Here is a 23565-nt window from a genome sequence, read left to right on the forward strand (position 1 = left end):
AGCACCTAATCAGTGAACCAATTCAAATTCCATGTGCACTTCATATTTTTAATAAATCCAATAGCCAACTTGGTCATTCCTGAGCCTCTGGACCATTGAGGTGGAACTCACAAAAAAATCTGATCACTAATTTCTGCTACTCCATGTTCTGAGGGACCCATTTTGAATGATATCAGTGACAGACAAAATACACAACTTTCCTTCCTTCAGCCTGAGCCTACCACAATTGAATAACTATTTCTCCTTTTTCACAGATGATCTTCCTACATAAATTTATAATATGGATGTGAAGCCACTCTTTTCTTCCAATTTCTGTTAGATCTCTGTTAACAGAAAACACAAATTAATTCCCTCTTACAAAATAATACATTAAGCTGACAATCTTCACAATTCCTCTAAAAAGAGGGGTTGAAAATATTATAGAGAAAATAAGTACAATAATAGCTATGTAGTACAGCTTACATGAAAGTATTGATATCATCAATATAAAAGCTTTTAAGAATCAATAAAAAGATATTTCACTGAAAGTGCTAAGATGAAAGAAGAAATTCAGTTTACTAAAAGTGTATGATATTATCTATAAAAATAGGAAACAATACACAACTTCATTGTTAATCATCTAGCTACACATTAAACCACGATTCAAAGTCACCCACCACATTTTCACAAATTAGTTTTTATTATGTCCATGCTAAAAATGATGCTAAGATTTGAACTAAAACAGACATTAAATGTACAACCTGGGAATGTTGCACCTGAAAAGCCTACATTTAGAAGTTATTCCATAATTCTAACCGCAGTGAGCCTGTTCATTGCATTCATTTTGTAATGGTAAAAGGCTCCAAATAACCAAGTGAACATCCCTTAGCAATGCATGATTCAATTCATCAATTATAGTATAACGTATAGTAGACACCAAATGACATAGACTTGATATTCTAGTGGGAAAATATTGAAATATGTACAGGTTAAAAACAATGTTTGAGATAGTCATAAAACACTAAGTTACCTAATAAAAAAACACAATGTTATGTTGCCCATAAATGTATGATGATAAACGGTTCATTTACGCCACACCCTTCCAGCATTCTTCCTCTTGGCTCATTTTGACAACAAGTTATCTTGGAAGTATCCTGACTTCCACAACTCACCAGGTCTAAGCCTTTTCTACTCCCCCTTCACCTAACTGAGAATAGAGCAAAGTCCCATTTTTACCATGGGTTTGTTTCTAGAAGAAATAAATATTTCTAGAAATGTCAGTATTTTCATCTGAATTGGTTTTGCCTACACTTTATTTTTAAAATAATCTTACTATTTTTCCTATGAGATCCACTTACTCTGTTTTCCCTTGCGGCATATGCTGCATTTCTGCAAAACATGCACAATTTAAGGTTTACAATGACAAAGAAATACCACATCTCCGTCCAACAGCTTGTAATTACACCGAAGATATAATTCCTCAGAAACTCTCAAGGCCCATGCACCCTTACTTCCAGTTGGTGGACTAGTAGTGCTGTGTAGATCTCTAAGTTGGACATTTTCAGTGTCCTTTTCAAGTAATGCACTTTAAATGTCAGGGTAAGAAACACATCCATCATGACCAAATTGCGAGTACCTGTGTTGATCTATGACAAGTTTACTTCAATTCTATGACAATCCTTCATGCTTTTCTATCCATTAGGAAATGACTGGTAGCTGCTATGCATCATTTTCCCCAGGATTTCAAATAGAAGCCAACTTCACTATCATATTCTCTCTCCATCATGGTGTTTGAAGGTGACCAACATTATCTAATAATAGCTTGCATATCTGAGCAAAAATCATCTACACTAATAATATTAATTTATTACTGTCCAACAATACTGTAATTGAAGGAAAGTATCTTTGACCTTGTCTTTTCAGAGTTACTGATTACATTATGTGTATCCCTGATTATTTTCAAAAGCCTATATACTAATATGTTATATTTTTATAGGTTGAATTTTATGACATATAAGTGAAATCTCAATTCTTAAGTATAATTAAAAAAGCATTGAGAATAATTAACATAGAAAAAGACTGTGTTTGTGGAAATCTGGCTACCAAAATGCAAATAAATACTCATGTTATAATAAACCAATCTTGGAAATCCTGCCACACATGTGAGGGCCTTGTGAGAGCCAGCAAATAGGTGGGTGAGCTCTCTCTCTCTCTGGCTCCTGGGTCTGTGTTCTTTTTTTTTTTTTTTAATTTTTTAGATTTATATATTTAATTATTTAGATGATTTTTACATAGTTAGTTAAGGTGATAATGGTCAAGGGCTACAGGAAGGTGGGTGAGATCACCATTTCCACATTCTCTTTTTTTCCTTCCTGTATTTGGGGGAAGGGTCCACGTAAGGGGAGAAGCCACACCCAGCCTCCCAAATGCCTCTGTACCCTGAGATGGAGGACAGTCTCCTGATACCTCCAGGGTCCCTGATGTGTGCATGATCCAAGGGTCCTGCTCAAGTAGTTTTGATAGTTCAACAGTTCTGTATTGCTGCCAATCTTGCCATTTCAATTACGATGGAATCTCTCCATGTTAGAGTCTCCTCTTGCCCAGAAATTCAATGTCAACATTTGACTGGAGTAGTTGATCCTTTTTTTTTTTTCTGTTCTCTGTCCTCTGTTGTGGTACAAACAATCTGAGGCAGTTCCAGGCATTCTGGAGAAAAGAGGGCAGAAGAAAGTATTTGCGGTTATGTTACAAGCTAACATAAATTTTAGGTTCAATTGAATAACACACACGGGTCAAACAAAAACAACTTTTATCAAAACCTTAAAATACTAAACTCACATTATGCTGAACCTAAACAATGCTGAGCAGGGCACATCCAGGTCTACCATGTGGGTGTGGAAACCCAAGTACTTATGCCATCTTCTGATGCCTTCCCTGGTGCATTAGCAGACAGCTGGGTAGACAGTACAGTAGCCCACCATGCCAAATGGTGTCCATATGCGATACCTGCATTGCAGATTGTGGCTTAACCAGTTATGCCACATTGCTGGCCCCAAAACTTTTAAAATTGAATTACTTGCTAGTCTATTTATACTACTTCCCAGTAAACACTAGCTTAACTTCAGAAGTCAATGTCAGGCCCAGCGTGGTGGCCCAGAGGCTAAAGTCCTCGGCTTGAATGAGCCGGGATCCCATATGGGTAGTTGGTTCTCATCCCGGCAGCCCCGAGTCCCATCCAGCTTCCCTGCTTGTGGCCTGGGAATGCAGTCGAAGATGGCCCAAAGCCTTGGGATCCTGACCCTATGTGGGAGGCCTGGAAGAGCTCCTGGTTCCTGGTTCCTGGCTTCAGATCAGCGCAGCTCTGGCCGTTGCGGTCCCTTGAGGAGTGAATCATCAGATGGAAGATCTTCCTCTCTGTCTCTCCTCCTCTATATATATTTCTGACTTTGCAATGAAAATAAATAAATCTTACAAAAAAATAGTCGATGTCCACATGCCCACACATAACATCCCCACAGGGAATTGCTTATAGGATAGGGGTGTGAATGTGGTGGTGAGACATGATGAAGAAGGAAGACAAAGGCCAGGCACACAGCCAGAACCTCGAGTTTACTACGAACGTGCTGCTTCTGATTCCGTCAAGTTTGGAAAGTTTTTGAAACCCAGTTTCTAAAGTGCTCACACCTGTCACGTGGGTACAATTGGGCCCTTCAGGTTGAGGATGGCGAAGCTCTCCACACAGACAGTCAGAAATCAGACACGGATTTCTCCACAGTGAGAACACACAGGTTACCCTGAGTGAAGCAACAGGGTCCCCAAGCAGAGCCAGGCTTGCCCTCCACCCTCCCCTCGGCTCACTGGTGGGTCACCAGGTCTGGCAGACAAGTCCTTGAGTGTACAGCCTACAACTGTCACTACCGCAGGACACACACACACACACACACACGTCTGCCTGGTTCCCTTCCTACGCACAGACGCCTCTGCCACCCTTTGCCTCCTTGAGACTTCGCAGGACCAAATAAGGGGCGCGGCATGCGGGGTGCTAGGTGTCCACCTGCGTCCCCAGGGTGCCCGCCCTGCCCCACTCCTCTCAAGTCGAGCCGCGAGCTCCCCACGGCCTCAAGCGCCAACAGATCCCGACCGGGCGCGCTGGGCTCCAGGACGGTCACCACCTCCAAATTGGTGCTACTCTCCGCCCACTGCTGCCACCACTGCCTCCTCACCCCGGGCACCCGAGGGCACAGCGGGCCTCGCACTGGAGCCGGAGCAGGCGGCGGCAGCAGCAGAGCCTAGCCCGCCAGGTGCCCACAGCCCGCCTCTCCACCCTGCGGTCCCCGCACGCGCTGCTGGTCCTCGAGCCATCACTTCCTGATTCCTGGCTTCTCCTGTCGCGAGATGCCACCGCCATTCTCAAACCTATAGGACCTGCTTTCAGGCTGCATTAGAAAAGCTACAGTAATTAAAACATCATGATAGTGGTATAACAACCAAAGCTCCACATACCAGTGAAACAGAATAGATCGCCTAGAACTGCAAACACAACACCTACAGCCAAACGATCTTCCACAGGGGTCTAGAAACATGAATGTGGAAAAGCACATACTTTTCAAGAAACTGTGCTTGAAAAACGTCATGCCCACATGCAAAGAAAAATGAAATTAGAGTTCTAGTTCTCACTGTGTACCAAAATCAACTCAAAACGAACTAAAGGCCTAAACCTTAGATCTAAAGCTTAGAAACTATTAGAAGAAAATACACAGCAATGCTTCAGGACATGGGAATCTAAAAATATTCTCCAAAATCGGTTTCCAAAGCACAGAAAATAAAAACAGAAACAGACTGATGTGGTTTCATTAAAGAGTTTCTGCACAGCAAGGGAAACCAGCAGAGTAAAGAGACAGTATACACAATAGGAGAAAACATTTGCAAGCTATACCTCTGGCAAAGCATTAATATACACAATATATAAGGAACTCAAAAAATTCAACAGCAAAAAATAAAAATATCGGAAAGCACAGACAATCCGATTTTAAGAGATCTATAGGAGGGGATCAAGAAGATTGAAAGAAAAGGCTTACTCAGGTCAGTAGTAGAAAACATATCACAACAAAGAAAGAACAGCATTCCCAGGGAGGGACTGAGGCACCATGTTGAAAGAGAAGTGATAGGAACGGCAACAACACTCAAACTCCGATGGCCAGCAGAGAGCGGGACATGAAGCCTGCCACGGTGGGTCCCTGCAACTTCCACACCTTGCTGCCCAGAGTAACCTGAGGACTATCCTTCCTACCCATCAACACAGCCCTAGAGCCACTATTGTTGCCTGAGTCCCAGCATCACGTAGGTTTAGCTGGTGAGACAAGCTGTGCCCCTTAGCAAAATGAATGAGATTCTGGCCACCACAAACCCGCCCTGTGTGATTGACAACCACCTCTCCTGGCTCCTGACTCCAGTCTGATCCAACACAGGTCATCGCAGCCATCTAGGGAGTGAACCAGTGGGTGGAAGATCTCTCTTTCTGTTTCTATCCTTCCCTCTTTCTCTTTGACTTTGATTTTCAAAATAGATAAGTGACTCTATCAAAAAAATATAAGACAACACAAAGACATAAATGTACATTGCTAAAAGTTTAAAAATATGCAATATAATCTCCATGACATTGTATTATATCAAGTAACACCAAAAGCATAAACAAAGAAAAGAAATACTTAATCTGGATTTCATCAGATTCAAAACCTGTGTCTCAACTTCCAAATCAAACATGGTCTTCCAATGAAATTGTTGAAATATCTTGACAATAGGATGCTGTCTCTCCTCTCTCTATGTCTTTCAAATAAAAATGTTACTAAAAATAATAATAAAATTTTGCTCCTAGAAATTATTCTGATAATTTGTCAAAAATCTACACGAAGATTCTTTTGTCATGTGTTATAATTAAAAACAAGTGGGACAGAATCTAAAATTATTCATCAGGGAATAAATAAAAGGTATCCAAATATATTTAAAATCGAACTAGCATGTGGTAAATGATCTATCTCATTATTTGTGCTTTCTTAATTTTATATTTATGCATTTGTGGTTATTATACATAAAACATATGAGTATTTTGTAGGACAAAGCACACAGAAGAATATGCCTCAAAATATTAACTTCTGCTACCTTTTTAAGAATTATTTTCCCTTTTTTCTTTGCATTTTTCTTTTTCTTAATTTATTTTATTAAATTTTCTTTCCTTTTTCTGTTTTTGGGGGGTTTTTTGGTTTTTTTATCATTTTTCTTTAATTCATTAAACATCGCAGGAATATGTCATTTCCCTATATGTGCCTTTAATTATATTGTATGATAGAGATTAGCAGAAATTGACCTAGCTATATTTTTTCCTTCCAGTCTGTTTTAAATTATTCTGGTGATTTGTCCTGTCCCTAAAGGCTTTGTCCTCAAAATTAGGGTACTAAATTTGGTCTAAGGTTTTTTTCAAAGTCCATTCCACAAATGACTCATTAGCTACTTTTAAACCCAGGTCACCACGGACTCTTGTTTATTAACTTGTTGCAAAATTGGCAAACAAAACAGATCTCGGGCTTGAAATTGAAAAAACAAAATCACTCTCTCTGCCAAGATAATATAGGCATTGCTTCTTTCAAAGCTGCTAGGAGCTCCTCTCCACTGGCATCACTTTCTACTAATGGAGAGGCAAAGAAAATGTTTCCCGGATGTATGACAGTGCATCTGCCATAGGAAATTTGCACCACTAATTGAGGAAAAAGATCTTAGTTTCTCCAAGCTTCTGTAACTGTGAAATGGCTTGAGGTGGTAGTTTTCAACATTATTTTGTTTTCAAATGTGATGTTGTGATAATAACTATTTTTAAACAGCTCACAGAGGGAGGCTGATTAACTGACAGAAGTGTAAGTATAATCTTTCCCAAAATTTCAATTATTTACTCATTGATGACATTGGGTCATATTTTCTTCTTAGGCAATAGATTTTTTCCTGATTATATAAGCCCAACAAATGCCAGTTTCAATTAAAGATACTAGTGAAATGCCATTTTCAGGATGCATTATCTTGAATGGATTCTATTTACTGATGTGAAAATTAGCATGCAACAGTAAATAGAAAACCTTTAAAGAAAGTACAATTCCAGGAACATGAACAAATAATAACAATCTACCAATGCTCTCCACCCCTACCATAATGGACAACTTTTGCAAAATGGCATCATCTCACAAGAAATCGTGTCTTAAAACTTTTCAAATAGAATATAAACAGTAATCAGCTGATAATATTAAAGTTAGTTTATTATTCAACAGCTGCTACATAATATTAGAGTGTTCAAGAAAATGCAGCTCCAGTGACTTGCTATCTGAACTGCATTAGAGGCCACAGAGAAGCAAGGGTCTCACGCTACACGCGGGAAAGTGGGTAGCACAGGGAAGCGGGCTACAGAAATACATTCACTGTGGCTGGTGTAACTATCAAGGTTTTCACTTTTGTTGCATAGGACCATGCTAGCCCTCAAGTGAACCAGAAGTGCAAAGCCCCTGGCTTCTGGCTTCAGTCCTCCAGAAATAAGCAGTGCAGAAGAACAGGGTCTGAGCACGCACCTGCTCCTCCGCCTGGCAGTTCAAACGGGAGAGGAGATCGTGCTTCTGAGAGTGCAGGGAATGGGAGTGAGCAAACGGTGCTTCCGTATGAAACGATCCTCTCCCATGGCCAGCACACACACACACACACACACACACCATATACTTAAATACAAATCAAAAACTAAAAAAGCTACATATAGCAAATTCACAAGTAAATGTAAAATTCTGGCAATTTTTAGACTAATCCTAAATTAGAAAAGCACAGCTTCATGTGACTATTTTGATATAATTTTGTCATTTAATTTGGAGGTATTGAATATTTAGCACAGTGATACACACTGTTTAATCAACCTAACCATTTTTCCTAGTTAACACCTTTATGTTCATCTGAAAAAAATGTGCTTTCTCAGGGTAGTATTAAAATAGGGTTAAGGCTCACTTGTTTTGAATGGTACTTCACCAAATATCTGAGATTATTAAGTTCTTAGAACCATTGGGACAGGGTTTGCAAGGACAGAGTTAAGAGAAGAAATAGTATCATAGGAAAACTAAGACCGAGAGATCACTCATGTTTGGTGATTAACTCATGGGAAATGAAATTAAAAATAAGGTTTTTTGCTGCAAAAAAAACTAAAACATACAATATTCAAATACATATGCTTACAAACTTAAAATATCCATCATATGTAGTAGCCACAGTCTGAAGACCATCTTTACTGATAGCAAGGTTTTAAAAGTCAGGATATTACCTTAAAAGAAAAATACTTTCTTAAGTTACAGGATTCAAAAGAGGAGATTGAGAAATTTATGCAAGAAAATTCTACAAACAGGCAGAAATTAGAAATAAAGTGGTAAGAGGAAAAATGTCCATGATGTGCAGTTATCAGAGAATGTTATGAACACCTTATGGTCAAAAGTAAATATTTCACATAGAAATCTTACTAGTTTATACAAAAAAGAAATTTTAAAAAGCTTTTCAAAAGAAAGCCTTTGGTAAACGTTAGCAAAAAAGTGTTTGATTAAAATGGTGGGAGCAAAAATATAATTACAATAGGAGACACAATGAATGGAAAGTGACTGAAAAAGAAACCATTGCAGAATAAAGTGTTGGAATGGTGATTGTATATTTACTATTTACTAGCAGCTAAGTACTTTATAAAAATATATTAGCTATAAAGATACAAAGGCAGATATATAAATATGCTCATGTATATTTTTCAAAAGCATTGTATAAAGATACTGAGAAGTTTTCTAGTTTTAGCTAACAAAAATGAATGTGAGGGAAAGCAAACAATACTTGGGAGTGTGACTGTATTTCCAATCTAATTCTTTGGTACTTGAGGCATTGGTGCTAAGCAGTCAGATTAGGGTGCTACATGGTTTGAAAAGTAATAACCACAGTGATGTCACATAGCCTATGCAGGGCTTATCAAACACCTGTTAACATTCCAAACAAAAACTTTCCTATCTAAACACTGAGTTCTTTTTTTTTTTAAACAAGGTGGGTTTTTTTTTTTAATTTATTTCTTTTTATTGCAAAGTCAGATATACAGAAAGGAGGAGAGACAGAGAGGAAAATCCTCCCTGCGTTGATGATTCACTCCCCAAGTGACTGCAACAGCCGGTGCTGTGCTGATCCGAAGCCAGAAGCCAGGAACCTCCTCTAGGTCTCCCACATGGGTGCAGGGTCCCAAGACTTTGGGTCATTCTGGACTGCCCTCCCCGGGCACAAGCAGGTTGCTGGATGGGAAGTGGGGCTGCCAGGATCAGTACTGGGGCCCAGATGGGGTCTCAACGCATTCAAGGCGAGGACTTTAGCTGCTAGGCCACCGTACTGGGCCCTAAACACTGAGTTCTTTACAACCCTGGAAAATGGCTGTAAATGTTAGGCTGAGAGAAGTCACGAAGGAGGGTAAGGTGAAAGGATATCAGAAAGTAGTTAAGAAAACACTCAAGTTTAAAGATTAGTGATAAGGCTACAACTCAATCTTAACCAATGGGTTATAGATTCTCAAAGTAAGAGTCATATTTGTAATGTTTTCACAGTTTATTACCAAGAAAATTATAAAGAAAGGCATGAAAATGCTCAAGAAGTTATAAATTTGTCTATTGGAATTAGCTCAACAAAAATAATAATTGTAACCAGTGTTAAAATAAAAAACACAAGTAAGAAATTGAAAGAGCGGGGAATAAAAGAACTCATTATTTTTGCAGTGTGGAATACATTCAATAATTCAATTTTTAAATATCCCCTAGATTACTCCAAAGCAGTAATGGAACTTGTGCTACTAATGTAATTATACTATTTATAAATGAAGAAAAGAATTGTGTGCTGTATGATTTTGCATAGTTCTTGAGCAACTCATTATTGCAATGTAATATCAACACCACACCTCTCATAGCAGATACCTCTGAATTATAATTGCAGACTGAGTATTAGGATTCAGTTATGAAAAACCACACAGTAACTACATTTGTCCTCCTGGGACTGACTGATGACCCACAACTGAAGGTTGTGACTTTCATCTTTCTGTTTCTCGCCTACATGTTGAGTGTAACCGGCAACCTGACCATCATCTTCCTCACCTTTGTGGACTCACACCTTAAAACTGCCATGTACTTTTTCCTACAAAATTTCTCCTTCCTAGAAATCTCATTTACAACTGCTTGTATTCCCAGATACTTATACAACATATCAACCGGTGACAAGACAATCACGTATAATAATTGCATGATTCAGATTTTTTTCACTGATCTGCTCGGGGTCGTAGAGTTTTTTCTCCTCACCATCATGTCCTATGACCGCTACGTCGCCATCTGCAAACCACTGCATTACGTGACCATCATGAACAGCCAGATGTGCAGCAGACTCATCCTTGGTTGCTGGGTAGCTGGCTTGTTGATCATACTCCCACCCCTCAGCCTGGGACTGAACGTCAAATTCTGTGACTCCAACGTTATTGACCATTATATCTGCGATGCATATCCCCTCCTTAAGATCTCATGCACAGAAACGTGGCTGATAGAGCAAGTGATCATAGTCAGTGCTGTGTTGGCCTTTATAATGACCCTGGTGTGTGTGAGTCTATCTTATCTGTACATCATCAAGACCATTTTAGGATTCCCTTCTGCCACACAAAGGAAAAAGGCCTTTTCCACCTGCTCTTCCCACATGATCGTCATCTCGATAACCTACGGAAGCTGCATCTTCATCTACGTGAAGCCTTCGGCGAAGGAGTCAGTGAGGGCTAACAAGGGGGTGACGCTGCTCACCACTTCCATCGCTCCTATGCTGAACCCCTTCATCTACACACTGAGGAACCAGCAGGTGAAGCAGGCCCTCAGTGACTCACTCAAAAGAATCTCATTGTTTTTAAAGAAGTAACGGTATTTGCTAATGTCTTTGGAATCATTTCATTTGAACTTAAGTTGTATCTTCAAAATGTCAACTTGTTTCCTAACCACAAAAATCTGTCAAGATTTTTCAATAACAAGAAAGAATACATTTCTAGCAAGCAAAACAAGGATTTTGCATCTTAGCAAATCTTTTTAAAATTTAAAAGGAAACAAAAAAAAACAAGCAATCCATCCTAGCACTCAGAACTAGTTCTGGTTCTTATTATTTATTTTTATGCCAACCCTTGAGAAAATCTCGGATTTCACGTAGAGTTCTAAAATGCAGCTTTCCCTCCAGATCAATAGATCAGAATCAGGAACTCTAACAGGTAGCAAAACCTGTGGATACTCAAATCAGAGGTTAAGTACATCTCCCTGTAAACTTCATGGCAGCCTAGTCTACTTAGCATGTCTGAAACAGTGTAATTGTGTTGTATTATTTAGGAAATAACAAAGGGAGGAATAAGCCTTTCACATGTTCGTTTCAGGCATTAATCGTTTTCCAAATATTTTCACAATTGGCTGAATCCAAGGATATGGTTATAGAAGCATGAGTTCCTTTCACATTCATGAAAAACATTGTCACTGTAAACCTGTACTTTAGTTATCGGAGAGGTCATTTATACGACAATGCTTGGTCCCTATCAGAATAGTCTCACCATTGCAATTCTCTAATCTGTTTATTCCATATTCCTGAGAATTGGATGCTTTGCTCCCTAACAATTTTCTATCAGTTGAAAGTGCTGAAGTTGGAATTCCATTGCCCAAACTATGGATCTCATTATATGTTATAACCCAATTATACCAATCATCAGCAACTGAGAAAACACATATTTGATGTCTGCTCAATAACACACACTTTCACATGTATCTAGTAACCCTGAAAAATGAGCCAGTATTCTATAATACACCATTATTATTACTCCAGATACACATTTTTATAAGTTAAATGTACATTTTTTTCGATGCAAAGATTTGGAGACTTTTCAACAATATTCAGCAGGGCTGAATTTTTATGTCTTTCGATCTTCAACCTTGAAATCTCCTCCCTCACCATTAAGAAAACATAAACGCTTTGTGAGACTGGAACACACAGTGGTCATTCAGAGTAGAGGAAGAATCAAAAGCATAAATGAAAAAATAAATGCTTAAGTTATATTTCATTGGAGATCAGAACTCCACCGGTGGACAAGTAGGAAGGGGAGATCACTATCATAAGATGCAGAAAGAAAGGGGATCCTAAAACAGGACAGGCAGCAAACCCGAAATAAACCCCACCAGAAGTGATCCTTGCCATGGCACATCATAACCAAGCTCTCTTTGGCTGAACAGAAAGAAAAGATACAACAAATGCCAGGGCACCTCGCTACATGAAATAATCGCTAGTGGATTTAAAGAAAGACATTGATTCCAAGGCGATAAAAGTGGGAGGCCTAAACACACCAATCACTTCAATGGGCAGATCTATGAGACTGAAATTCAGCAAGCAGAACACAGGATTCATGCAGACAATAGAACAAGTAGACTTATTTGGTATCTGTCGAACTTTCCATCCCACAGATGCAGGACAATCCTTTATTTGACATGAATGCACAGGACCTGCTCCAGGATGGAACACATTATGGGCCACAAAATGAGCCTCAGCCAATTTTTAAAAATCAAAATCATACCATGCATCTTCTCAGAGGATCATGGAGTGCAACTGGAAACTAGCAATTCAAAATACCCCAAAAAACATGGACATAGGTGCAAACTGAACACCATGCTACTAAATGAAAAATAGGTTATAGAAGAAATCAGAGGAAATTCTTAAAAATTGCTTAAAACAAATGAAGGCGTCAACACAGTACATCAAAACTTGTAACATGGGCTAGGTGCAGTAGTTTAGTGTCTGAAGTCCTCATTTTGAATACCCCTGGATCCATATGGGTGGCTGGTTCTAATCCCGACAACCCTGCTTCCCATCCAGCTCCCTGCTTGTGACCTGGGAAAGCAGTCCAGGATGGCCCAAAGCCTTGGGATTCTGCACTAATGTGAGAGACCTGGAGCGGCTTTTAGCTCCTGGCTTCAGATTTGCTCAGCTCTGGCAGTTACAGCCACTTGGGGAGTGAACCAACAAATGGAAGATCTTTCTCTTTGTCTCCTCTTCTCTCTGTGAATCCACCTTTCCAATAAAAATAAATACATTTTTTAAAAAAGCGAGAGATGCCTGTGGACCTCTCAGAGTGCCTAGGTTCAACACTATTTAGACCCCTGTCTCCAGTTTTCCTGCAAATGGAAACCCTGGGAAGCAGCATGGATGTATTCCTGTTACTTAATTAAGAGATCTGAATGGAATTCCCGGCTCCTGACTCTACCCTCAGCTCAGCATTGGCCTTATTGACTGTCCATCTGTCCCTCTTTCTATGTCTTATTTGTTCTCAAACACATCCACAAAAATTGACATATATAACTCATCAAGAACACATTATGATTATTTAAGAGACCGAGACAGATAGCAACAGCCAGAAAGAGAATCTCATTAGCAAACCATGGGCAAGAGATGAGCACTACATGATGTTATGGATAGATTCATCCAGACTTAGGCTTTTATTACTTTTGCATTAAAAACATTCGATTTAACTGGTGCATATTTATGGGATTGTTATGGAACATTTTTGCAAGTCTACAGTGTTCAGTGTCTAGTCAGGGAAAACATACTAATCTTTTCATAATATTTAATAATCATTTAATAAAATTTAGTATTCATTTAGTTTAATAAGCATTTGATATTTCCTTAGAGACACTCAAACATCCTATCTTCTGGAGAAATACACTGCAAATGAACAATAGCGGTTTTTATCGTACAGTGCAGTAGCCCCCCTGACCTTCTTATTCTAATTTATCTCTATTGGGAAGGCAGATCAGATTTATGGGGTGAAGGAGAGAAACAGAGAGAGATCTTCTGTCCACTGGTTCACTCCTCAAATGTCCACAACCATCAGACCTGAGCTGACTCTAAGCCAGAAGTCAGGAGCTTCATCTGAGTCTCCACATCGGTACAGGGGACCCAAGGTTTTGGGTCATCTTCCACTACTTTTCCTGGCCAAAAGCAGGGAGCTGGGTGGAAGTTGAGCACCTGGGAAACAAACCGGTGCCCATATGGGATTCCAGCACTTGAAAAGTGAGGATTTAGCCATTGTACCATTGTGCCAGGCCCTAGACCTAATTCTGTCTAGCTATAACCTACTACTGTAAATCAATCTTCTCTCCCAAGCTTCTCATACCAATACTTAGCTTTTCAACTTCCATGGCATCACCTAAACGCAACATGAGTGAGATTATGTAATATTTGTCATTGTGTGCTTGGTTATTTCTATTATACAGTCTCCTGCAGCTCCATCCACATTGTTACACATGGCTTAATTCCATCTCTTACTTTCCAGTAATATTCATTCATATGTGTAAACTACATTTTCTTTATCTATTCATCAGTGGATAAACACTTGTGATTTTCACACCTCCTAGCTGTTATGAAAAGTTCTGCATTAAACACAGGCGTGTCCCTGTCTCTTTTCCTCCTCACTCTGTTGATACTTTGCTTTGCTATCAGAAGCACTTGAGTATGATGATATTCTATGCATCTACATTTACTTTTATTATGTATGCCTTTGGGGTCTAATCAAAAAAGTCCTGTTTCTTCTAAACTCTAAAACATGTCTTGATGTTTTCTTCTAATAATTTCAGTTTTCATTTTGAGCTTTTTTTTTAAATGTTCAAATACAGGGATTTAGTTTCATTCTTCTGATGTGAATATCCAATTTTCTAAGTACCATTTATCAAAAAGTTGTTTTATTTTCTTCTTTTTATTCAATTTTTTTGTAGTCACTTAAACTCATGATATAACTGGGGTTCATCATATGTCTTCTAAAATGTGCGTTTCAAATTTGCTGCCCTTGAATGTGGTATTTTTTATATTCTACAACTTTCATGTCATATTTTATTATAACTAGGTTGAAATATATTCTATTTTTTTTTAATTTTTAAATTTTAATGATACAGTTCCATAGGCTCAGGAATTCATCCTTCCACATTCCCATTTACCCTACCTGCCTCTGTTTTCCACTGTACTGTTACAATAGTGTAGTCTTTCAGTCACAAGTACATCATTCTGCTATTTAAGTGTTCATGACATTGTAGATATAGACAATGATAGAAAGTCCAGCATCCTATTGTCCCTTCTTTTATTTGGGATACTGCACTGTATCTTCACTTCTTGGTATACAAGTTTCCATTATACAGTTCCCCTTGATGAATATATTTATATAAATATTTACCTATGTGGCTATTGATCTTGTATTTTGTATGTTGCCTTGTATCAAAGAGAACATGTGATTTTTACAGCACCTGCTGGTGTGGATGTGGAGAAGAAAAAATATTCTAATTTACATTGTGGATATTTTCTTTCGACTGTAATTTTTAGAATTTATATAAATCTAAAATATTTGTGTTAAAGTGTTTGGATAATAATCACGATAAAAATAAAATGTTGTATTAGGTAAATTTCCCTTTATATATAAGACAAAAGATACAAAATTATCATAAATAACATATTTGTTATTAAAAGGTAGATATAATTGTTGTAAAAATGAAATATAAGGACACAGAAATTAACATGAACATCTACAACCTATTAAAAAGTTTGTAAGTTTTATGGAACATAGAATGAATTTCTCTAAATCTAAACAGGATAAGCACACAATTCAAAGAAATGGAAAGCTGATGGAAAATTTTTCACATAATATGTAGTCATTAAATATAGCTACAAGCATTAAACTAAGAGTAAATTTTTAAATATAATTTACTGCAATCTGTTTGAGGGGTACTTTGGAAATTTAATATGAAATCCTCAGAGTAAGAATGCGTTTTAATTTTCAATTTCTATATCTAGTAACATGTGCAAACATACTTTCTTCAGCAACTGCTAGCTATAAAGAAAATCCCTAGAAGTTTAATATGTGTGATGATACAATCACAGAATTCAATATGATTACTCTTATGTAACAGTGCTCATTTTACGTTTATTAAAAATTAAGAGTGGTTTAAAATACAAACAACTATTCAACAGATGTTTTATGTATCACTGTATCTTCTATGATTTCTGAAAATCATAGAAAGTAGTTTATCAATTGGGTGAAAAAATACCAAATTAAATAATATAAATTTATTTTAAAACATTCCTGTAAGTATGAATGTATTTCTTTAAAATACAAAATAAAATCACTTGTTATGTGTTGTCCAATATTTTCCCATTTTTATTATGTTTTTAGTGATTTTGGCAAAAAGTAGAAGATGGCATGATGTGTTTTTTCAGCTTGTGTACATGAAAGTGAGAAAATGCAAGATGGGCTTGTGTTTGATCATCTTGCCTTTTTGCAATTATCTCTTGACCTTTTGTGTACCTGTCATTAAGGTTGCATCTTTGTCTCCCCCAGGACACTGCCCCTCCTTAAGCTTTTTCCAGGATTTGGCTCAAGTTTGTTACAGAAAAGACTCATTACGGTGTCACGAAGGACTTAGTTGTTTACTATTTAGTTTCAAATTTAGCAAGTAAATCAAATTTGAATCTTCACAGTGTCCATGTGGCTCAGACTATGCAGAGACGATGATGTACATGCCTTGAAACCAAAAGGCAATAATGTTTCAAACAATATATTTTCGGCCAGGTAAAGAGGAAAGTATTTCCTAGACAAAAACAAGACCACAGTTCTTGAGGAAAAACACTCAGGAGTTCTGGCCCTGGAAGTGCACTGGTCAGGTTGAGTAGGAGATCACAAATGGCCGGGAAGGTTTCACATCGGTCTTTCTACTTAGCACTGCTGCCTTAGGACTCTTGCAACTAAAAGCATCATCTGAAGCTATTACACAGTGCCAAAAGAGTAAGTACTATGGCTATTTCATGTACGCTAGCGTTTGGTAGCTCTAAATGTAGATGTTCTCTGAAAATTTTGCTGTGAATTAACAAAATGAGATGTACTTATTTTAGTGATTATGTAAAGTTCCACCAATATTTCTCAGTTGTATTTCTTTGGATGTTGCTTTTATTTTTTCAATTAAAATAGCCATTGTAGTAATTACAGTGTTTCCCTATTTTCCCTTAAGATTGTTTCAGAATTTCAAGAAAACATCATCACTCCTTCCCAGTGACTTACTGGATTAGACTATCAGCTATTATAATGATCAGGTGACCATTCCAGATTTCTGAAGAAAGTGAACATTTTAATTGAACAAGTGGCAATAAAATAGAGTAGGACAGCATGGAAAAACCACAGAATAACTGTTAGTGCAAATCACAAATTGATTAATTTTCATTTAAAATACTATAAAAATATTTACATAGGAGCAGAAGCAGAAAATCTAGGGGAAAAAAATTCCAACTGCAGAAGACAAGGAGGAAGATCTTAAATGTGAACTGAGCAGATAATCATTCCAGGGTGTAATTGTGTGAGGAAAGATCAAAACAAAACTTAGGTCAAATAGCAATATTAACTCACTTAATACTATTGCATAATAACATAGCAATGTATTAGTTCACTTTACACCATAGCTGTATTTTAAAGATTTTTCATATGGATACCATAACATAATTATAAGAAACTGAAGGAAATGTAAATTTTGTATATGTTGTGTTGGTAAATGCACAAAGTTTGAAATAAATAGATCCTTTTTCCTTAAATTTCTAAGAATTACTGTTAGTTTATTAAAACATGCTGGCTGTAGACATTATCACAATTATGAAGCAAAGAAATAAAGCACGCTGGAAATTGGTTTAAAACTTGTAATTCTTAATTTTAATGTAAGTAAAATTTTGAAATAGCAATTACAAAAATAAGGAGACATTTAAAATTGGCAGGTACAAATACAGTGAGTTGAAATGAAATGAAGGGATATAAGTGCATTTATGAGATGTAAACTGTTTACAACATATTTTAAGATGAATAGCACATAAAAGTTAGGTATTGAGTAGTGTAAATTTGTTGACGTCTGGTTTGACTCAAATATCTCCATTAACAAAGACACAATATTTGTATACATTAGAGCTAACACATAGTGGAGAGAATACAGTTACCAGTTCATTTAGCTTAGAAGATAATTATATAAGCACAGAAATTTCATGATACGAACATTAACTAACAAGAATCCTGTTCCAAATGCTAACCAACAAAAAAAAAAGGCAAAACCAAACACCCTTCTCCAAACCCCAAGATGAGCAGCAGTACACAAACCTACATATTTTTCATACATAAGAGACTGAAAGCTTAGAGAAACATATTTTTTTTGTTTTTCAGCTATATATCCTTGGACTGAAGATTTCTTCACATGTACCAGATAAGTTATATACTAAAGTACTCTCTGTGTGGTATGTCCCAGAGGACGTGGAATTTAAACTGCATACCAGCAGAAAAACAGGACTGTGCATGGAGTGAGCCAACTATGTGGAAAAAAATAACATAAGCATGTGCTTAGTACAAATATTTTAAGTCACAAAAATGATTACAATTTCATAGTCACCTTGAAAGAGAAGCAATCCTAGAAAGAACAAAAAGTTTTTTAAATTGTGAGACGTTCTGACACAAATGTCAAATTAGAATCATTTTTGTCTTGAGTGTTGATTATAAACAAAAAGCAAACAAGGAAATTTGGATAATGAGCAATTTTTCCAATTATTAAAAATGCATTAAGCAATGTGGTAGTAAGCCCATTACTGCATAGAGGAAACACAACATATGAATTTAGCTTGTTGTCACTGTGTATTGCTATTTGGCCTTGATACTCCTTACCCAAGAAAAATACCAGAAACTTTACCAGTGGAATATAATTCATTCATTCATTTGATTATATAAAATAAATAAGATTGTATAAGATTAAGTCATCAGTGATGAGAAACTACACCATAACAACCTTCATCCTGTTGGGACTGACCGATGACCCTCAACTTCAGATTCCAGTGTTTGTGTTTCTGTTCCTCACTTACATGTTGAGTATAACAGGGAATCTGACCATCATATCACTCACCTTTTTGGACTCCCACCTCCAAACACCCATGTACTTCTTCCTACAAAATTTTGCCTTATTAGAAATTTCATTTACATCTGCTTGCATTCCCAGATATTTGTACAACATTGCAACAGGTGACAGGTCAATCACTTACAGTGTTTGTGTCATTCAAGTGTTCTTTACAGACATCTTTGGAGTAACGGAATTTTTCCTCCTGGCCATTATGTCCTATGATCGCTATGTGGCCATCTGCAAGCCCCTGCACTATGTGACCATCATGAGCACCAGAGTGTGCAGGAGCCTGGTCCTTGGCTGTTGGGTGGCTGGTTTGTTGATCATACTTCCACCGCTCACCCTGTTCCTCAACTTGAAATTCTGTGACTCAAACATAATCGATTACTTTTTCTGTGATGCCTCTCCTATCTTGAAGATCTCGTGCTCTGACACATGGCTCATAGAACAGCTGGTGATCGTCTGTGCCGTGCTGACCTTCATTCTGACTCTAGTGTGTGTGGTTTTGTCCTACATACACATCATCAAGACCATTCTGAGGTTCCCTTCTGCCCAGCAAAGGAAAAGGGCCTTTTCCACCTGCTCTTCCCACATGATTGTGGTCTCCATCACCTATGGAAGCTGTATCTTTATCTACGTCAAACCTTCAGCAAAGAAGTCTGTGGCCATCAACAAGGGTGTGGCAGTGTTGATGACATCCATTGCTCCCATGTTGAACCCATTCATTTACACGCTAAGAAACCAGCAAGTGAGACAAGCATTCAGTGTCTCCTTCAAAAAAATTGCATCGTTCTCAAAGAAAAAGATTCAAGTCTAGAGGTAAAATATCAAGCTAAGCATAAACCCTTGAGCTTCAATTCTATTTGTCTCTTTCTGATCTAGTCTCTATTCAGGTCAACATTCTTAAACATTTATTACACTTGGAAGAAATATTTTTCACTACCAAAGTTTATTCTCTTAATATCATGCAAACTACTCTCAGGGTAAGTTCCTAATAAGAAAATGTAATAGTATTTTTGTGGTATGTTACCTTGATTTCACTTCTAATGTAGCAACAAAAATTGAAAGTCAAGCAAAATGGTACAAATTCAACAAGAAAATAACCTGTCTTACATTTGCTTGCACTTAAAATAATTTAGAGTGACTGCTATCTCTTCCAACTTGAATTTTACTGAATAGTGTCAATGACTAAATCAGAGAAGTTAAAGTGTCCCCTTGGCAGACAGAATTCAAGACAAGGACAAAAAAATTATATCCCTTAACTTACTTAGCTTCACTAAAAATTTCTATAAAGATACTACAGTTAGTACAAAAATGGATTAAAAGGCTAGTTTCTTTTCCAACCAAACAACTTACTGTATAATTCCATTTTTTCGCAAACTTTTTGAAGTATTTACACATATAAATTTCTAAGATTTAAGTGCCATTTTCAAGAAGTGATATAATATATTTATGAAATAAAGAGAAAATGCTTGTCCAAATAAAAGTAGAGTTTGACATTTAGGATCGTGAGCTTTTCTCATTACACGTAAAATATATGTGAACTTGTGAAATAGCTAAGACTATAATTAAAAGATTCAGAATATATAGCATAAAAGTGAGTAAAAGGGTCATATCTAGTAAGATGTGAATTTGTAAGTCTGATGCCAAAACGTTAGGTGCAGTTGAACAATTTAGTTATGAAGAATAAGGAATATATTTAATTGCTAAAATAGAAAATAACTTTAAATGTAGCTAAGTGAATCAATAAATTTCTAATTTCACTAGAAATCAAGTAAACCAAAGTATCAATATACATATTAAACAATTTAAAAAGAAATCCAAATTTAAAAGCTAATTTGGGGTCGGCTTTGGAACGCAGCCGATTAAACCACCTCCTACTATTTCAGTATCCCATTTGGATGTAGGTTTGAGTCCTGGCTGCTCCACTTCCTCTCCAGCTCCCTGCTAATGCACCTGGGAAATCAGCAGATGACCTGAGCCATTCGTTCACTAGGCCATCCTATCACCAATGAATTGCCTTACACCTTGTTTTTCCGTTATCCTGCCAGTTTTTACTCTTTCTACCAAACCACTGTCTTGATTACCATGGTCATGCAATAAATAATAAATGCCTAAAATGAGGCATTGTTACTTTTCCAATTATATTCTCCTTTCTCAAATTTGTTCTGGCTACTGGATTTTGTTTTCACTGGCAGTTAAGTGTTCTACCACAATTAAAACATACTAGATTTTTTTATGGCAATCAATCTGTGGATCAATTTGAATATAAGTGAAAAACTGATACAATTATTCCATATTCAGGAATACAACATTTCTTTCCAATTTTTACCATCTTCTTAATTTCTCTCAGCAAAAAATTTCTTGTTTTTAGGATAGAGAGCTTCGCTATCTTCTGTCAGGTTCAAAATTGTGTTTCATATTTTGAATGTCATTGCTTGTTTGTTTTAATTTCAAGCTCTTTTTCTCTATTGCTAATATATAGGATTCAACTAGTTTTGAATTAATATTCGAAGAGTCAGAGAGAAAGATCTTCCATCCAATGATTAGCTCCCCAAGGGGCCACACCGGACAGAACTGAACTGTTCTGAAGCCAGGAGCCAGGAGCTTCCTCTAGGTCTCCAAAGTGGACGCAGGGCTCAAAGGCCCCAAGTCATCCTTCACTGGCTTCCCAGGTCACAAGCTGGATGAGAAGTAGAGCAGCTGGGACACGAACCAATACCCATATGAGATCCGGGCACTTGCAAGGCAAGGATCCAGCCATTGAGCCATCACATGGGACCCTGTAAAATGAAGGAAAAAAAAATTTTTAAAAAATAAAACCATTGAAGTATCACCTAATCTTTCTTTAGATAAGAATGCCACCATGGGGTTAAATCTCATGGGGTTGAAACCAAGGCAGAGGGCCCAGCACAATCGCCTAGTAGGTAAATCCTCACCTTGCATCTGCCAAGGTTCCAATGTGGGCTCCAGTTCATGTCCTAACTGCTCCAGTTCCCTGCTTGTGGCCTGGGAAAGCAGTCATGGATGACCTGATGCCTTGGGACCCTGAACCTGCATGGGAGACCTAGAAGAAGCTCCTGGCTCCTGGCTTCAGATCAGCTTAGCTCAAGCCATTGCAGCTAGCTGGAGAGTGAACCAGTGGGTGGAAGATCTTTCTATGTCTTGCCTTCTCTCTGTATATTTGCATTTCCAGTAAGAAAATAAAAGTAAATCTTAAAAAAAAAATCAGGGCAAAGCCTCTAGGCTTTCTTCTGTATGACCTACAGGAAAAACTACTTCCTGGACTCTCCTAGATTGCCCAATACATCCTTAGTGCTTGTCTAAATGATTCCATTTACCTCCAGCAACACCGCATTTCTTGGTTTCACATGGTCTAAACTTCCTCTGATTCTCTTCAACTTTTGTCCTTATGTATTCCTGTATTGTATTGGATCTGTGTGGATAATCCACAATTTTTTTCTCTATTTAATTCCACCTGCATACATGTTTTATGCCCTTTTCCAGGTAAGACAACATGTTCATAGATTTGAGAGCGTCACAACGTTATTCTTGCCACAGCGCCTTGGATGGGCCACCCATCTTGTGTTTTTGTTTGAGTTGATGCTTCAGGATTTAGAATATACATTTTCAGGTTGCCACAGTCTAACCGAAACATCATTGTACTGCCCATATAAGATAGCATTGTGAAAGTGTTCTACTAGCCTAGCATTTGTTCCATGGGTGTTACTTATTTTTGGTATTATTATTATTGTTAGTTTAGGCAATCATCTTTCTTAACAATGCAGAAATATTTAGATGATTGCCCACACAGTTACCATTTGTGACACTCTCCATTCTTTTAAAAAAAATTCATATTTCTATTTTAAAACAATTTTCTTCTTCCTTATGATTATATAATTTTATGACAAAATTCACTAAGTTGTGCACTTAAAATTTTCACATCCCTTATATGTATACACTAATATTAAATTCAACATAATGGCAAGAAATACATAACAGGAAATACAGATAATGCTAAGAGTTATATGTAGACAAGGCATCACCCTCAAAAAGACACATTCATGGGCCTGGAGAGATAGCGTAGTGGTTAAAGTCCTCACCTTGCATGCGCCAGGATCCTATATGGGCGCTGGTTCTAATCCCGGCGGTCCCACTTCCCATCCAACTCCTTGCTTGTGGCCTGGGAAAGCAGTTGAGGACGGCCCAATGCATTGGGACCCTGCACCCGCATGGGAGACCGGGAAATGCTCCTGGCTTGGCTCCTGGCTTCGGATTGGATCAGCACCAGCCATTGCTGTCACTTGGAGAGTGAACCATCAGATGGAAGATCTTCCTCTCTGTATATCCGCTTTTCCAATAAAAATAAATCTTTAAAAAAAAAGACGCATTGATAATATAATGCTCAGGGTCATGTTGTGGCACAGTCAGTTAAGCTACTTCTTGTGACACTTATACCCCATATCCCAGTTCAGATCTCTTCTATCTTCCTGCTAATGCTCCTGGGAAAGCAAAGGATGATGGCCCCAGTGCTTGGACCCCCCTACCCTCC

The 23565-nt window shown here is 37.6% G+C and overlaps 2 protein-coding genes across 3 annotated transcripts; both read left to right on the top strand.

The window, feature by feature from the left end:
- Nucleotides 1-10014: 10014 nt before the first annotated feature.
- LOC101533903 (olfactory receptor 6C2-like) lies at nucleotides 10015-10953 on the top strand. The gene has a single exon (XM_004589633.3). The coding sequence runs from the start codon at nucleotides 10018-10020 to the stop codon at nucleotides 10951-10953; it is 936 nt and encodes a 311-aa protein (XP_004589690.2). The 5' UTR covers nucleotides 10015-10017.
- A 7817-nt stretch (nucleotides 10954-18770) lies between these two features.
- On the top strand, nucleotides 18771-23328 carry LOC101532783 (olfactory receptor 6C2-like). Of its 2 annotated transcripts, XM_058673469.1 has the most exons (2): nucleotides 18771-19777; nucleotides 23324-23328. In XM_058673469.1, exons 1-2 carry the CDS (start codon nucleotides 18883-18885, stop codon nucleotides 23326-23328), a joined length of 900 nt encoding a protein of 299 aa, XP_058529452.1. In that variant the 5' UTR covers nucleotides 18771-18882. The 2 variants fall into 2 exon arrangements, with proteins under 2 accessions (XP_058529452.1, XP_004589853.2); XM_004589796.3 differs by lacking the exon at nucleotides 23324-23328 and having other exon boundaries at nucleotides 18771-19830.
- Nucleotides 23329-23565: the final 237 nt, after the last annotated feature.

Source organism: Ochotona princeps, chromosome 15 (assembly GCF_030435755.1).
Source record: "Ochotona princeps isolate mOchPri1 chromosome 15, mOchPri1.hap1, whole genome shotgun sequence".
In the NCBI taxonomy this organism is placed as follows: Eukaryota; Metazoa; Chordata; class Mammalia; order Lagomorpha; family Ochotonidae; genus Ochotona; species Ochotona princeps.

Excerpts from the sequence above, each read along its gene's own strand:
- LOC101533903 (XM_004589633.3), top strand. The coding sequence starts at position 10,018 with ATGAAAAACCACACAGTAACTACATTTGTCCTCCTGGGACTGACTGAT.
- LOC101532783 (XM_004589796.3), top strand. The coding sequence starts at position 18,883 with ATGAGAAACTACACCATAACAACCTTCATCCTGTTGGGACTGACCGAT.